We start from the raw sequence: 15,630 nt of genomic DNA, 5'->3' as shown, positions 1-15,630 counted from the left end.
AGTGCACAGTTCCTCACCCGATTGTACCACAAATTTACCATATAATTTAGAATACAATTTCTGTTTGTTGTTTTGCTGGTGAGTTCCATTTTTGTTCGGACATGTTGAGGATCTCGGCCAATCACAAGCCTCCTCTGTTTCAGAGATCTCCAACCTCTTAGTGGTGACGAAGAACAGAGTTCCTGACACACAGACTCCCCTGCAAGTCAGTCAGCTCAGCTTTCACAGGATTCTCAAAGAGGAAATACAGCAGGTAGAGTGTCTGTGTCTGTGTGTGTCTGTATCTGTGTCTGTGGTGTGTGTGCGTGTGCACGTATGTGTCTCTGTCTGTGGTGTGTGCATGTGTCTGTGTGTATGCGTGTGTGCGGTGTTTGTGTGTGTCTCTGTGCATGTGTGCAGTGTGTGCGGTGTGTACGTGTGTGTGGTGTGTATATGTGCGGTGTGTGTGTGTGTGGTGTGTATATGTGCGGAGTGCGTGTGTGTGTGTGTGTGCTCTGGCTCATGACTCGCCGTTGTCTTCCCTGGTCTCAGGGGGAGCACCTCGGTAAAGGCACCAGAACCAACATCTACGCGGGCGTGCTCAAGATGAGCAGCGAGGACGACAAGGACGAGGGCGACGCCTCGCAGGAGGTGAAGGTGGTCCTGAAGGTGCTGGGGTCCGGCCACAGAGACATCTCCCTGGTGAGAGCCCAGACCACGGTGCCTTTCGGCCCTGCCCGAACGCCCCGGGCCCCTCTGAACCCCTCTCCCTCTCCCCACAGGCCTTCTTTGAGACGGCCAGCATGATGCGGCAGGTCTCCCACAAGCACATCTCCCTGCTCTACGGCATCTGTGTCCGCGACCTGGAGTGTGAGTTTGGCCTGACCCTACATGCCCCTTCTCTAACACCTCATATTTATCGGTCTCTATCCCACTCCAGCATTACACATTTATCTGTCTTTATTGTAGAACTATATTTTTCTGACTCAGCGCTAGGCTAACACTATTTATCCGGCTTTGCTATAGCGCTACGTATTGATTTGTCCCTACCCTACTGTAACCCTCCATATTTTTATGTCTTTACTGTCTTTTCTCCACTCTAACCCTTCCATCTTTTCTCTGCTCCAGCACATTACATTTATTGATCTTTTCTGGATCCTTCCATAATTCTCTGCCTTTATTATAACTCTTCATGTCTGTGTGATTACCCCGCCACTGATAACATCCGTATCTGTGCCTTTTTATTAACCCAATTCAGCAGACACTTATGTTACCTTAAAACCTTGTCATAATGAGAGACAAATTGAATTTCTAAAAGGGATTAACAAAGTGAACGAAAATAATTTTCACATTTGCATGTTGTCAGGAAAACAGAGAAGGTTATGTGGAGATTACAGTAGTTAACTGTAAATTCGGCACTTATATCATTGATCTCTTCAGAGCGATCATGAAGTAAGCATTAAAAATGTCTAAGGAGGGGAGATTTACCCTCTTAAAGCCACATTATGTTAAAGTCATTTTCTGTGATTTGCTGTGGGAAACAATTTTTCAAAGAGCTTACATTTATAATTGATGATGTTCAATTTATGGACGTAGAGCTGAAATCAGTCCTAAATGCTAAAAGTCTGGACACCTGATTGCTGGAACCAATCCATTTGTAAAAAAATAAGTTCAAAGACGTAGCAATTGATATAAACCCGTGCTGTGTTAAAATCTGTTTAAACACAAAGTTATGGAATGACTCAAATGTGTTTTCAGTAACCTTAGTCGATCTACATTGGCTGGAATGAAAATCAGCAGACAGGGGCCCTCAGGACCAGGTTTGGGAACCCCCCGCTCTCCTAGATAGGTTGAGTGGCCTATTCTTGTCATCATGTAGTCTTATCTTCTTATTTTTTGACATGGGGACAACTTGTTGACCTTAGCTGATGTAACGGTTCAGATAGTTGGAGTGTCAGAGAACGTTGTTGTACCCTCCTGGCTTTGTAATAATTGAGGCACAGATTTGAGTGTGAATATTTACCTCCCTCCTCCTTCATCACTTTCAACTTCCACTGGTTACCTTCCATATCCTACTGACCAAACTTTTTCATTATTTCGCATGGTCCTAAACCACTATTTGCTAACCATACTACCATCTGCATAATATCTGTCTGACACTATAGTTACCTTCCATCTCTACATGACTGATCCTGTATGGCTATTACCTTTCATCTATATTAAGCCTGTCCAACAGTACAGTGACCTTCCGCCTATATCAGACATGTCCTACATGACCATTACCTTCAATCCATATCATACATGCCTCTCTTGCTGTAGTTAGCTTCCATCCATATCAGTCCTGTCTGACACAACAGTGACTTTCCCTCTGTAGCATACTAATCCTCCACCGCTGCACTGACCCCACCCAGCTGTACCAGACTGATGTTCTTGCGTTGTGCTCCTGCTCAGACATCATTGTGGAGGAGCTTGTGCAGCTGGGCCCCCTTGACCTCTTCCTGCAGAGGAACCGCACGCACCTCACCACGCCCTGGAAGTTCCAGGTGGCCAAACAGCTGGCTGGGGCCCTCAGCTACCTGGTAAGACAAAGATACGGGTTAATGACACTGATGCGACGATAGTTGTTCACTGGTTGCCATGCTGTAACATCATGAGATTCCCTGTGAAATAGTCTCGTCCTATTTTATCTTCAGTATAAGCACTACAGTGTGAAACTTGAGATGAGAAGCAGCATTGGGACTCTGTTTGCCTCTGGTGCAGAATCAGACACAGCAGAGACAAGTAGTTTGAGTATTTATGCGGTTTGCTTTCAGTTTGGCGAGTGATCACTGGAAAGGGGCGCCCTGTCCTAAAATAAATGCCTGCAGCTATATCAGGTCCGTGTCAGGTGTGCTTCTCACTCATAGCTGATGGCTGTGGTTCCCCTCCTAGGAGGATAAGAAGCTGGTCCACGGGTACGTTTGCGCCAAGAACATCCTGTTGGCGAGGGACGGGTGTGACAACGAGGGCGGCCCGTTTATCAAACTGAGCGACCCGGGCATCCCAGTGACCGTACTCACCAGAGAGGGTAAGGGGCTACACACCATACAATGACTGAGCTCACAGAGAGGGTAAGGGGCTACACACCATACAATGACTGAGCTCCCAGAGAGGGTAAGGGGCTACACACCATACAATGACTGAGCTCACAGAGAGGGTAAGGGGCTACACACCATACAATGACTGAGCTCACAGAGAGGGTAAGGGGCTACACACCATACAATGACTGAGCTCACAGAGAGGGTAAGGGGCTACACACCATACAATGACTGAGCTCACAGAGAGGGTAAGCGGCTACACACCATACAATGACTGAGCTCCCAGAGAGGGTAAGGGGCTACACTCCATACAATGACTGAGCTCACAGAGAGGGTAAGGGGCTACACACCATACAATGACTGAGCTCCCAGAGACGGTAAGGGGCTACACACCATACAATGACTGAGCTCCCAGAGAGGGTAAGGGGCTACACACCATACAATGACTGAGCTCCCAGAGAGGGTAAGGGGCTACACACCATACAATGACTGAGCTCCCAGAGAGGGTAAGGGGCTACACTCCATACAATGACTGAGCTCCCAGAGAGGGTAAGGGGCTACACTCCATACAATGACTGAGCTCACAGAGAGGGTAAGGGGCTACACTCCATACAATGACTGAGCTCACAGAGAGGGTAAGGGGCTACACACCATACAATGACTGAGCTCACAGAGAGGGTAAAGGGCTACACTCCATACAATGACTGAGCTCACAGAGAGGGTAAGGGGCTACACACCATACAATGACTGAGCTCACAGAGAGGGTAAAGGGCTACACACCATACAATGACTGAGCTCCCAGAGAGGGTAAGGGGCTACACTCCATACAATGACTGAGCTCACAGAGAGGGTAAGGGGCTACACTCCATACAATGACTGAGCTCACAGAGAGGGTAAGGGGCTACACACCATACAATGACTGAGCTCCCAGAGAGGGTAAGGGGCTACACACCATACAATGACTGAGCTCCCAGAGAGGGTAAGGGGCTACACACCATACAATGACTGAGCTCCCAGAGAGGGTAAGGGGCTACACACCATACAATGACTGAGCTCACAGAGAGGGTAAGGGGGTACACACCATACAATGACTGAGCTCACAGAGAGGGTAAGGGGCTACACACCATACAATGACTGAGCTCACAGAGAGGGTAAGGGGCTACACACCATACAATGACTGAGCTCACAGAGAGGGTAAGGGGCTACACACCATACAATGACTGAGCTCACAGAGAGGGTAAGGGGCTACACACCATACAATGACTGAGCTCACAGAGAGGGTAAGGGGCTACACACCATACAATGACTGAGCTCACAGAGAGGGTAAGGGGTCTGTGTGTTCTGTGTGTGCACAGGATCTTCTGTAACTGACAGCTGTGTGTTTCCTCAGAGTGTGTGGACCGAATCCCTTGGATCGCCCCAGAATGTGTGAAGACCACCAAGGCCCTGAGCGTTGCGGCCGACAAGTGGAGTTTTGGCACCGCCCTGTGGGAAATCTACTATGACGGAGAGGTGCCCCTCAAAGACAAGACGCTCACTGAGGTAACCGCTCTTACACCTGCAACGCTAAGGGCTCAACTTCCTCTCTGAAACGACCTGTTTCCAGAACATTCTGTCCTCTCTCATTTAAATATCTCAGTAGAAAACATTGTTTACAATTTGAATTCAGTGTTATTTTCAGACTCAAGTCGACTGCTTTCTCTGCTAACTGCCAACTGCCTCTTCTCTAAGTTTCAGTTTGACAAGACAAGTAGAAATGGTTGGAATAGGTTTTTGGTTTATTAAGTTGGCCAAAAGGGGCGATAACGCTTTTAGTCGAAGGAATGGCTGTTGCAGATTTTTTGTTTAAGAAATCAGCAGAAGCGGCTGCTGCAGGCTTTCTTTGAGCCTGAGACAGACTGCTCTTGGCCTCTTGGTGTGACTGTGACTCAAGCGGAGTTGGTCTGGTCTCTGTGAGCAGAAAGAGCGCTTCTACATGCGGGAGTGCATGCTGCCCACGCCAGACTGCAAGGAGCTGGCGGACCTTATGACCGACTGCATGAGCTACGACCCCCACAAGAGGCCCTTCTTCAGAGCCATCGTGAGGGACATCGACATGCTGGAGGAGCAGAGTAAGCCTGCTTCCCCACACTCTCCTCCCCAATCAGGAGCACAACACCTTTTTCAAGTATTTCTATCACTTATAAATGGAGATTTGGTATGTTGTTGGTTACACCCCTGAAATCTCCCCGTTTTTTTCTGTTTTTGTTTTGCTTCCTTTCTTCTAATTCTGCCACCTTGTGGATTGGAAAAATACTGCAGTTCTACCAATGCTCAATTTTTGTGCCATTTTTATACATAGAAAGAACAGGTTCCCATTAATAACCCTTCACCTGACTGGGCCTGGGTGCCTTTGTAACCTGCCCTTATGATGCTGGGCTCAGTAAATGGGCTGTACTCCGCCCGCTTGTAGAGTAACACTGTCATGCTCTCACACAGACCCCTCCATCAAACCCATGCCCACTCAGGAGGTGGACCCCACCGTGTTTGAAAAGAGATTCCTCAAGAAGATTCGAGATCTAGGGGAGGTAATGTATGATGATACTGTGTATCTAGTGTGCATGCTGAGTGATGGCGTTTTGTGAGTTTGATTGTGGTATTGTGAAGATGGCTGTACGGAGTAAGGATGCTGATTGAGTGTGTGTGTGTGTTAGGCCTGTGTGTGGACAGTGCTGAGAAGGTGTGTGTGTTAGCCCTGTGTGTGGACAGTGCTGAGAGAGTGTGTGTTAGCCCTGTGTGTGGACAGTGCTGAGAGGGTGTGTGTGTTAGCCCTGCGTGTGGACAGTGCTGAGAGAGTGTGTGTGTTAGCCCTGTGTGTGGACAGTGCTGAGAGAGTGTGTGTGTTAGCCCTGTGTGTGGACAGTGCTGAGAGAGTGTGTGTGTTAGGCCTGCGTGTATACAGTGCTGAGAGAGTGTGTGTGTTAGCCCTGCGTGTATACAGTGCTGAGAGTGTGTGTGTGTTAGCCCTGCGTGTATACAGTGCTGAGAGAGTGTGTGTGTTAGCCCTGCGTGTATACAGCGCTGAGAGGGTGTGTGTGTTAGCCCTGCGTGTATACAGTGCTGAGAGTGTGTGTGTGTTAGCCCTGCGTGTATACAGTGCTGAGAGAGTGTGTGTGTTAGCCCTGCGTGTATACAGTGCTGAGAGTGTGTGTGTGTTAGCCCTGCGTGTGGACAGTGCTGAGAGGGTGTGTGTGTTAGCCCTGCGTGTATACAGTGCTGAGAGAGTGTGTGTGTTAGCCCTGCGTGTATACAGTGCTGAGAGAGTGTGTGTTAGCCCTGTGTGTGGACAGTGCTGAGAGGGTGTGTGTGTTAGCCCTGCGTGTGGACAGTGCTGAGAGTGTGTGTGTTAGCCCTGCGTGTATACAGTGCTGAGAGAGTGTGTGTGTTAGCCCTGCGTGTATACAGTGCTGAGAGGGTGTGTGTGTTAGCCCTGCGTGTATACAGTGCTGAGAGAGTGTGTGTGTTAGCCCTGCGTGTGGACAGTGCTGAGAGAGTGTGTGTGTTAGCCCTGCGTGTATACAGTGCTGAGAGAGTGTGTGTGTTAGCCCTGTGTGTGGACAGTGCTGAGAGAGTGTGTATGTTAGCCCTGCATGTGGACAGTTCTGAGAGGGTGTGTGTGTTAGCCCTGCGTGTGGACAGTGCTGAGAGGGTGTGTGTGTTAGCCCTGTTTGTATACAGTGCTGAGAGTGTGTGTGTGTTAGCCCTGCGTGTGGACAGTGCTGAGAGGGTGTGTGTGTTAGCCCTGTTTGTATACAGTGCTGAGAGTGTGTGTGTGTTAGCCCTGCGTGTGGGCAGTGCTGAGAGTGTGTATGTTAGCCCTGTGTGTGGACAGTGCTGAGAGAGTGTGTGTGTTAGCCCTGTGTGTGGACAGTGCTGAGAGAGTGTGTGTGTTAACCCTGCGTGTATACAGTGCTGAGAGGGTGTGTGTGTTAGCCCTGCGTGTATACAGTGCTGAGAGAGTGTGTGTGTTAGCCCTGCGTGTATACAGTGCTGAGAGAGTGTGTGTGTTAGCCCTGCGTGTATACAGTGCTGAGAGAGTGTGTGTGTTAGCCCTGCGTGTGGACAGTGCTGAGAGGGTGTGTGTGTGTTAGCCCTGCGTGTATACAGTGCTGAGAGTGTGTGTGTTAGCCCTGCGTGTGGACAGTGCTGAGAGGGTGTGTGTGTTAGCCCTGCGTGTATACAGTGCTGAGAGAGTGTGTGTGTTAGCCCTGCGTGTATACAGTGCTGAGAGAGTGTGTGTGTTAGCCCTGCGTGTGGACAGTGCTGAGAGGGTGTGTGTGTGTTAGCCCTGCGTGGCGCTGAGAGGGTGTGTGTGTTAGCCCTGCGTGTATACAGTGCTGAGAGAGTGTGTGTGTTAGCCCTGCGTGTATACAGTGCTGAGAGAGTGTGTGTGTTAGCCCTGCGTGTATACAGTGCTGAGAGAGTGTGTGTGTTAGCCCTGCGTGTGGACAGTGCTGAGAGGGTGTGTGTGTGTTAGCCCTGCGTGTATACAGCGCTGAGAGGGTGTGTGTGTTAGCCCTGCGTGTATACAGTGCTGAGAGAGTGTGTGTGTTAGCCCTGCGTGTATACAGTGCTGAGAGAGTGTGTGTGTTAGCCCTGCGTGTATACAGTGCTGAGAGGGTGTGTGTGTTAGCCCTGCGTGTGGACAGTGCTGAGAGTGTGTGTGTTAGCCCTGTGTGTGGACAGTGCTGAGTGTGTGTGTTAGCCCTGCGTGTGGACAGTGCTGAGAGTGTGTGTGTGTGTGTGTTAGCCCTGCGTGTGGACAGTGCTGAGAGTGTGTGTGTTAGCCCTGCGTGTATACAGTGCTGAGAGGGTGTGTGTGTTAGCCCTGCGTGTATACAGTGCTGAGAGTGTGTGTGTGTTAGCCCTGCGTGTATACAGTGCTGAGAGAGTGTGTGTGTTAGCCCTGCGTGTATACAGTGCTGAGAGTGTGTGTGTGTTAGCCCTGCGTGTATACAGTGCTGAGAGAGTGTGTGTGTTAGCCCTGCGTGTGGACAGTGCTGAGAGGGTGTGTGTGTTAGCCCTGCGTGTATACAGTGCTGAGAGTGTGTGTGTGTTAGCCCTGCGTGTATACAGTGCTGAGAGTGTGTGTGTGTTAGCCCTGCGTGTATACAGTGCTGAGAGTGTGTGTGTGTTAGCCCTGCGTGTGGACAGTGCTGAGAGGGTGTGTGTTAGTCCTGTGTATGGACATGCTGAGAGAGTGTGTGTGTTAGCCCTGCGTGTATACAGCACTGAGAGAGTGTGTGTGTTAGCCCTGCGTGTATACAGTGCGTTAGCGGCTGGTGGTGGCGTACGTACGTGGGTGAAGGGGGCGAGCCTGACGGGCTTGCGGCTGCCCCGCGCAGGGTCACTTCGGGAAGGTGGAGCTGTGCCGCTACGACCCCCGGGAGGACCGCACGGGCGAGCTGGTGGCGGTCAAGTCCCTGAAGCCGGAGAACAGGGAGGTGCAGAGCGGCAACCTGTGGTGCGAGATCGACATCCTGCGGAAGCTGTACCACGAGAACATCGTCCGGTACAAGGGCATCTGCCGAGAGGAGGGTGAGGAGAACCGCTCGCGCCTGCGCCATTTCAGAGCGACACATACCCCCCCCACTTACGGTGCTGTCGCCGTCTTCCTTCACTGGGTCTGGTTGGAGCGCTGTGCATTAAAATAACGGATTTAAGAATCGGCGTCACTCCGTGTCACTGCGATTGCCCGGCCGGTCGTCATAGTAACGGCGCTCTGCAACTCGACGCTGAGCCTCGCTCGTCCCTGAACCCGTTTGCGGCGGCTCTCTCTCTTGCGTGCGGCCCAGACCCGCTCCGGTCTGACGTGCCCCGCCCCCCTGTTCTCCTTCAGGAGGAAGAGCCATCAAGCTGATCATGGAGTACCTGCCTGCCGGGAGCCTGAAAGAGTACCTGCCCCGCAACAAGGCCAACATCGACCTGAGGATGCTGCTCAGATACGCCGTTCAGATATGCGAGGTATGCCCGCCGCCCCCTGCTGGCCGCACCGCGCAGCAGCAGCCCCGAGGACGTGCTGCAGGGGCGGGAGTGTTGGCTCTGCTAGTTTGCTGGTAGTGTAACAGATTGAAACGGAGTACACATTCCGCCACAATATCACACTCACACGATCGCCCTCTCTGTCACTGTACCTGCAGCGTTCTGTGTCCGAGCACTCGGTTCAGGCCCGTTTCTGTTTTTAAAAAGATGTTTACGTGACATGTTGGTGCCGTTGAATGCACCCCAGGGCTGATGTAGTATGAGTCCTGTGTTAGGAGAACTCCGTGTGCAATGCTATGTGAGGACAGAGGCGGAAATGGTGGGCGTGCACAAGCCTACACATTTGACCGTTTTTGAGAACAAATGTATGTTTTTCAGAATAGGAGGGAAATCGTAGCATCTTCTACATGAACGCCTGTGCTTTTTCCATCCAGGGAATGGACTACCTGGGATCCCAGAACTACATCCACCGGGACCTGGCCGCTCGGAACGTCTTGGTGGAGAACGAGAACACGGTCAAGATCGGAGACTTTGGTCTGACCAAGAGCATCAAAGACAACGAGGGCTACTACACGGTGAAGGACGACCTGGACAGCCCGGTGTTCTGGTGAGGGACTGGAGCACAGGACGGGTCTGGAGCTGCCTCTAGTACAGGCCGGTGGCTGCAGCTGCCTCTGGTACAGGGCCGGTGGCTGCAGCTGCCTCTGGTACAGGGCCGGTGGCTGCAGCTGCCTCTGGTACAGGGCCGGTGGCTGCAGCTGCCTCTGGTACAGGCCGGTGGCTACAGCTGCTTCTAGTACCGGCCGGTAGCTGCAGCTGCCTCTGGTACAGGGCCGGTGGCTGCAGCTGCCTCTGGTACAGGGCCGGTGGCTGCAGCTGCCTCTGGTACAGGGCCGGTGGCTGCAGCTGCCTCTGGTACAGGGCCGGTGGCTGCAGCTGCCTCTGGTACAGGGCCGGTGGCTGCAGCTGACCTTGAGAAGCACTCGCAGGCAGATACAGGAACAGGAGTGTGTTGAGCGTAATCGTGACCGATCTTCTCCATTAATTTGCCCACCGGCTCTCCTTACCCAAGGTGACCTCTATAGATTACATCTGCCATGTCTCCGTGCAGTAGATCTTTCCTATTGGACCAGTTGCCGTAAAACGTCTTAAACACCCTCTGCAGTATCTCACTGCAGACGTCACGCTTTATACGTAGTGCAACTCTGCGGTTTCTCCTTGCCTGAACGAGCACACACAATGAGGTTTCAAAGACGGGGTTTCAAAGAGTTGCACGCACTGAGACGGATCGGACTCAGTCTGAAAGCGCTTGCGAGGAATGATTTCACTTACTGGGGTCGTCTGCCCTTGTTGCGTGTGCGCCACTCTGCGGTAGCCTAAAACGCTAAAGCAGAACGGCGTTTGTGTGCGCGAGCAGGATGGGGCCCCTTCTCTTCGGAGCGAGAGCCTGACCACGTGTCCGTTCCCCCAGGTACGCCCCCGAGTGCCTGGTCCACTGCAAGTTCTACCGGGCGTCGGACGTGTGGTCCTTCGGCGTGACCATGTACGAGCTGCTGACGTACTGCGAGACCGGCTGCAGCCCCATGGCGGTGAGTTCCCGACCCGCGCGCTCGGGCTCAGAACAGGCACAGAACGCGGCCTCCGTCGCCTGGCAGATGGCACCCGAACGTGCCCATGGTGACAGATGACTCACCCGGAGCCCCGCCCCCTGCCCTCTCCCTTATTGGACTGAAAACTGCAGCAATATGGCCTCCTACATCAGCATTCCAGTAATTTAGCCTGCTGGCGTGGAGCTCCCCTGGTTTAGCCTTTTGAGACAGCGTGGGTGATGTGCGTTATGTACGCGTACGCGGCGTTCTCTCGCCGTGTTTGACCGCTCCTCTGCACCGCTCAGGAGTTCCTGCGGATGATCGGGCCGAGCCACGGCCAGATGACGGTGACCAAGCTGGTGAAAGCCCTGGTGGAGGGCAGGCGGCTGCCCTGTCCGGCTCACTGCCCACAGACGGTAGGCCCTGCCGCGTGCGGATGCACTGCTGCCCTGTCAGCACACACACAGTTCACACGCATCTCACACAGGGGCCTCTCAAATGCGTCTTTCTGAGGCAAACGCAGTCGTAGGTTTCGGTTCTCTTCCTGTTAGCATGTTATGGTTTTTGTACCCCCCCCCCGCTGCAGGTGTACGCCCAGATGAAGAAGTGCTGGGAGAGCGCTCCAGAGGAGAGGATCGACTTTAAAGGGCTGATCACCGTGTTCCAGCACATGCTGGCAGAGAACGTGTGACCAGAGGAACCTGCTTTAAAGACCTAAAGACTTTGCAATCAATCACAGCGGGAGGAATTAAAAGAAGAGAAAAAAAAAAAACATTCTTCAAGTCTGCCGCAGAAGGTGACTTTTCCCGGATTTCTCGTACGATCCCTTTCATTATTTGCACTGGCAGGACGTTATTTTAAGGCATCATGTGGCTTCAGTGATTCTGAATGTGAGCTTGTGTCGGCAGCCAAATTAGTCTTGGTCTTGGATCGCAGCTTAATTGTACATAGACCCACGCAAATGTTACTTTTACGCCAAGTCCTCAGCGCAGTCACCGGTGGCATTAATTTTCCATTTTGTTTCGCTTAAACTGTAAACTCATATTTTTGTTAAATAAATGAACAATATTTGTATGATTGTTATTGTGGAAAATAAAATGAAGAGATTGGGGGGGGGGGGGGCAGGGGAGGCACTCAAATGTGTGAAATGATCTGGGCACCCTGTGGAGAGGTGGCTCAGTGCTGCTGAGGCATATAGGCAGACACAGCTCGTGCATTTCAGACACATCTGAGTCATGTTCTTATACATATTAAACTGTAGGCCAGGAAGGGGGTGTATGCATGCGTGAAGCAGGCAGTCACATAACAGTGCTCCGTGTCAGTGTCGGTGTGGCGTGGCCGTTTCTGCTGTCATCTACAGGTAAACCCAGGGCTGGAAGCCCTGTCCAGTTAAAGGGGAGGTACTCACATTGCCTTGCTGCAGACAAAACCGCTTTCCCGCGTTTTTCAGCCAGAACCTGGTTGGCTTCCTCCAGTACACGGCTAGCAGAAAGCAAAATGCATCACAAACCATGAGTGGCTGGTGAAGTCATTTAAAAGCCTGCCAGACATGAGAGCTACAAGCTTGTGAAAAGATGGTGGGAAAACCAAGGTGGACACTAGAGGGCACTGTAGCCTATGATTTGGAGTGCTGTAAAACTTGCTCTGCTCAGATATCAAAATAGCTCTGGCCTTATATTTCAAAGGACAAATACATGCTTGTATGGGAATAAATATGTTCATGTATTATATTACAAAAACAGAATGGTCAGGTCGAACGATGCACAGGACATCAGCGCCTAGATTATCAGAACAATATTTACGAGAGGTCAGTGACGTCAGTGATGAAGCCTGAATGCAGCTGCCCTGGAAGAGAGCGTTACACACTCAGCCATCAGGGTACAAAGTCACACAGCGTCACAGGACACGGGAAAGAAAGGACAACAGGAATAAATGTGCTTGGGGATATCAGTCAATGTTTATTCTGGAATGTAAAAGCGACAATTCCTTCATTTCAAAAAAAAGAAGAAAAAAAAGATTTTTCGTAGGAATCAGACAAGGAAGAGGATGACTGAGGGGAAAATGTACATAAATAAACATTGAATCAAAATAAATAAAATCAAACGTTTTGTGTCAAAATCAAAAGCGTCATACTCAATATCAACTATTGAAAACATTCTTAGAACTTATATATTACACCTGTAAGTATGCATGCTAAAATCCAATTGTTCCTAAAAATTGCCTGTTCACAGTAAAACAATATCAACTTATTTAAAATATAAAATATTGCAAAAACTAATTTTAGGTCAGAAAATCTAGACAAATACTTTCAAATGAAAGCTTGCAAAAATGTTTTTTATTTTTTTTTAAGTACATGTACAAAAGAAAGAAGCTTATATATTCTGATCTATTCTACAGACACTAGAACTTTCTTCGCGGTCATCAAAAATTGCTTGAATATTGAAAAGCACATAAAGGAGAGAGATCAGCCTTTTCAGTTTGTATTGGGGGCTCTGGAGCTCCAGGCCACATTAACCCTGCAGTGAGTCAGCACTGTCAGTCACCTGACCAGTGACATAAACCCTTTCCGTGATGACGCTTGTAAAGTTCAGGGGAAAGCCGCCTTGTGTTAATCAGTATGAAGGATATGCCTGGTTGGCAACATGCAGAATTAGGCACAACAGCAACAGTTGGGAACCCCCCCCTTCCTGTTACCCCAGCTGGGGGGAGGGGGGGTGGGGTGGGGTCACTACGCAACACCAAAGAGACGAGGGTCTTGCGAAGCCACCTTTCATTTCCACACACTTTACGACGTCCTCACCACCGAAGACAAATTAAGGGCAAAGGGGAGCTACCAGCTCTTCAACACCAACTGGGCTAAAAAGGTGTACCCATGAAAAACCGCTGAGCTACAAGGATTCAGGTAAATCCCCGCACAGCCTTACTAAAGCTCACACACTGGAACACGTCTTGCCTTAAACAAAGGGTTCCCCACGGAGAGAAACATGGATGCGTACAGCTAGCAGCACTGGAAAAACAGCGAGAGGAAACAGCACATCGATACAGCATTTCGTAATCAAGCTGGGATGACGACGCCGCCGAATAAAACTAGTCAGGGTAACAGCTGGCTGCTGCTCGTTTGTCTTCATTCACCCCCATGAAAGTGCTGGTTCAGTGTGGGCTTCGAAAGCCCAAATTCCCCAGTAGCCGACACCGCAGCCCTATCCGGGCGTGGAGGCTAACGCTAATGGAACGCACGACTCTGAGTGCAGTGCAGGAACATGCGCTAATGGCTATGACCTGGGAAAGGGTAGGGAGAGAAGATATTACAATCACCTGAACGGCATTAAAACAGCCTTCTTGAAATTCCTGAATAAATGCAAAACAACAGTCTGCATTTAAAAATAAAAAGGAAAAAAAAACAAGCAAAAAAAAAAATTTTTTTTCACTATTACAGAGATCAAAGTTTCACTCTAAAGTATTGCCTTTGTAAGGCTTGGAGTAAAGCGATCAGCCATTAAATTAAATATCCAGCTGAACACAGTACACCCTGAAATAAAGAAAAAGGACTGGCTTCCGGCCAGTCTAACTTAATGCTAGAAAAACGTCAGTAAGTCACGATTGTACAGGAACATTGATTAAACATTCTGTGCTAGTAAAAGCATGGCTTTAGAGTCCGTCAGTCGCCTGACTGGAACAGTGAGTGGACTGTGACTTTGAACCCTCCTGCTGGAAACTGCAGGAGGTCATCAGCCATTTCACCACTGACTACAGAGAAGAGCGGGAGGAGGAGGAGGACGAGGAGGAGGAGGAGGAGGAGGTTCGACGCAGCACAGCTGAGCGCTAATACTAGCGCACTGGCGTCGTGTGGTGATTAATATTGCCTGGGTGTGAAAATAGCGAGGTCCGAGCTATCAGCCAAGACTCAAAGCAGTCTCCCCCCCCCCCCCCCCCCCCCCCCCCCCCCCCCCCCGCATTGTCGTTTTCCAGGCGAGAAAACGTCAAAAAATATTTACAGGAGAGACGTCCGACAGCCTGACGTCGCTCTCCAAAAGAAATCCGTTTTCCTGAAATGGCAGTAGGAAAAACGTCCCTATTCAAGGTCCTTACAATCAAGCCCTAGTAGTTTTGAACAACCTGAAAGTCCACTTCACTTAAAAACAGGCAGCAAAAGCTTCTATTCCGACAGTATTGTTTACAGAGTCGAGTCAAGCACTACTGTGCCTTATTGCAGTTACTATGAAACGAGGCCTTGCGCCTAAAGGGAAGGCCGCCATCCTTGCGGATGAAGAGCTTTGTGTAGGACCTGGGTCCCTGTCTCCACACGCCCCAGCAGCGTCAGAGTCTCCTGCTAACAGCTGGACACTCCGACACTTACGAAACGAGAGCACAAATATACAGAGCCAAAATGTCACCTTGAGGTTTCCTTAACGAGAGAGAACCGAGATGCGACACGAAAAAACCCTCAGAACAAAAGAAATAATCACTTCTCCGAGACTAGAAAGTGTTACCTTCTTCCAAGGGACACCGTTTGTCCCTATAACGAGGGGGAAAAGGTTTCTACAGAAATAATGGTTACCGGACGACGACACACGTCCCACAGGAAGGCCTGTGTTACTGCAAATACAAAATCATACATTATAAAAAATGTACAGGAAACCTTTTAACACCGACTGAGTAGAGTTCAAAGTTAAGGCATGGACAACATCGGCGACAGAGGGGCGGGGGGGTACCGAGAGCACGGAGGACAGGACTGCAGGGGCTGGGGCGGGGCTGGGGGCGCCGGAGGGGGGCGCCTAGATCCTCTTCTTTTTGTAGTAGTCTGCGTACTGGCCGCCCAGGCCCTGGGAATGCTGGCCCACGTAGGCCCCGTCGGGCCCGGCGTCCTGCAGGGGCAGCTGGGAGTACTCGCGCTTCTGCCCCCTCGCCTGGTTCTGCAGAGAGAGAGAGAGAGAGAGAGAGGGAGAGAGAGAGAGAAAGGGAGG

General features: G+C 50.6%; 2 protein-coding genes across 4 annotated transcripts in view; one reads left to right on the top strand and one right to left on the bottom strand.

Moving 5' to 3' along the window:
* jak1 (Janus kinase 1) overlaps positions 1–11,743 on the top strand; it is a 34,183-nt gene extending 22,440 nt beyond the window's left edge. For both annotated transcript variants that reach the window (XM_035414505.1, XM_035414504.1), the window contains exons 11-24: positions 144–253; positions 532–681; positions 762–849; positions 2,431–2,558; positions 2,911–3,046; positions 4,447–4,598; positions 5,017–5,167; positions 5,535–5,623; positions 8,441–8,633; positions 8,935–9,059; positions 9,512–9,684; positions 10,549–10,666; positions 10,972–11,082; positions 11,253–11,743. In XM_035414505.1, the coding sequence (XP_035270396.1) occupies positions 144–253; positions 532–681; positions 762–849; positions 2,431–2,558; positions 2,911–3,046; positions 4,447–4,598; positions 5,017–5,167; positions 5,535–5,623; positions 8,441–8,633; positions 8,935–9,059; positions 9,512–9,684; positions 10,549–10,666; positions 10,972–11,082; positions 11,253–11,357 (1,829 nt within the window). In that variant the 3' untranslated portion in view covers positions 11,358–11,743. The remainder of the gene's footprint in view (positions 1–143; positions 254–531; positions 682–761; positions 850–2,430; positions 2,559–2,910; positions 3,047–4,446; positions 4,599–5,016; positions 5,168–5,534; positions 5,624–8,440; positions 8,634–8,934; positions 9,060–9,511; positions 9,685–10,548; positions 10,667–10,971; positions 11,083–11,252) is intronic.
* An 856-nt stretch (positions 11,744–12,599) lies between these two features.
* raver2 (ribonucleoprotein, PTB-binding 2) overlaps positions 12,600–15,630 on the bottom strand; it is a 46,631-nt gene continuing 43,600 nt past the window's right edge. For both annotated transcript variants that reach the window (XM_035414507.1, XM_035414506.1), the window contains one exon: positions 12,600–15,579. In XM_035414507.1, the coding sequence (XP_035270398.1) occupies positions 15,442–15,579 (138 nt within the window). In that variant the 3' untranslated portion in view covers positions 12,600–15,441. The remainder of the gene's footprint in view (positions 15,580–15,630) is intronic.

Source organism: Anguilla anguilla, chromosome 4 (genome assembly GCF_013347855.1).
Source record: "Anguilla anguilla isolate fAngAng1 chromosome 4, fAngAng1.pri, whole genome shotgun sequence".
In the NCBI taxonomy this organism is placed as follows: domain Eukaryota; kingdom Metazoa; phylum Chordata; class Actinopteri; order Anguilliformes; family Anguillidae; genus Anguilla; species Anguilla anguilla.
Note: the sequence above shows the minus strand (reverse complement) of the source record. Positions and strands in the feature narration are given on the sequence as shown.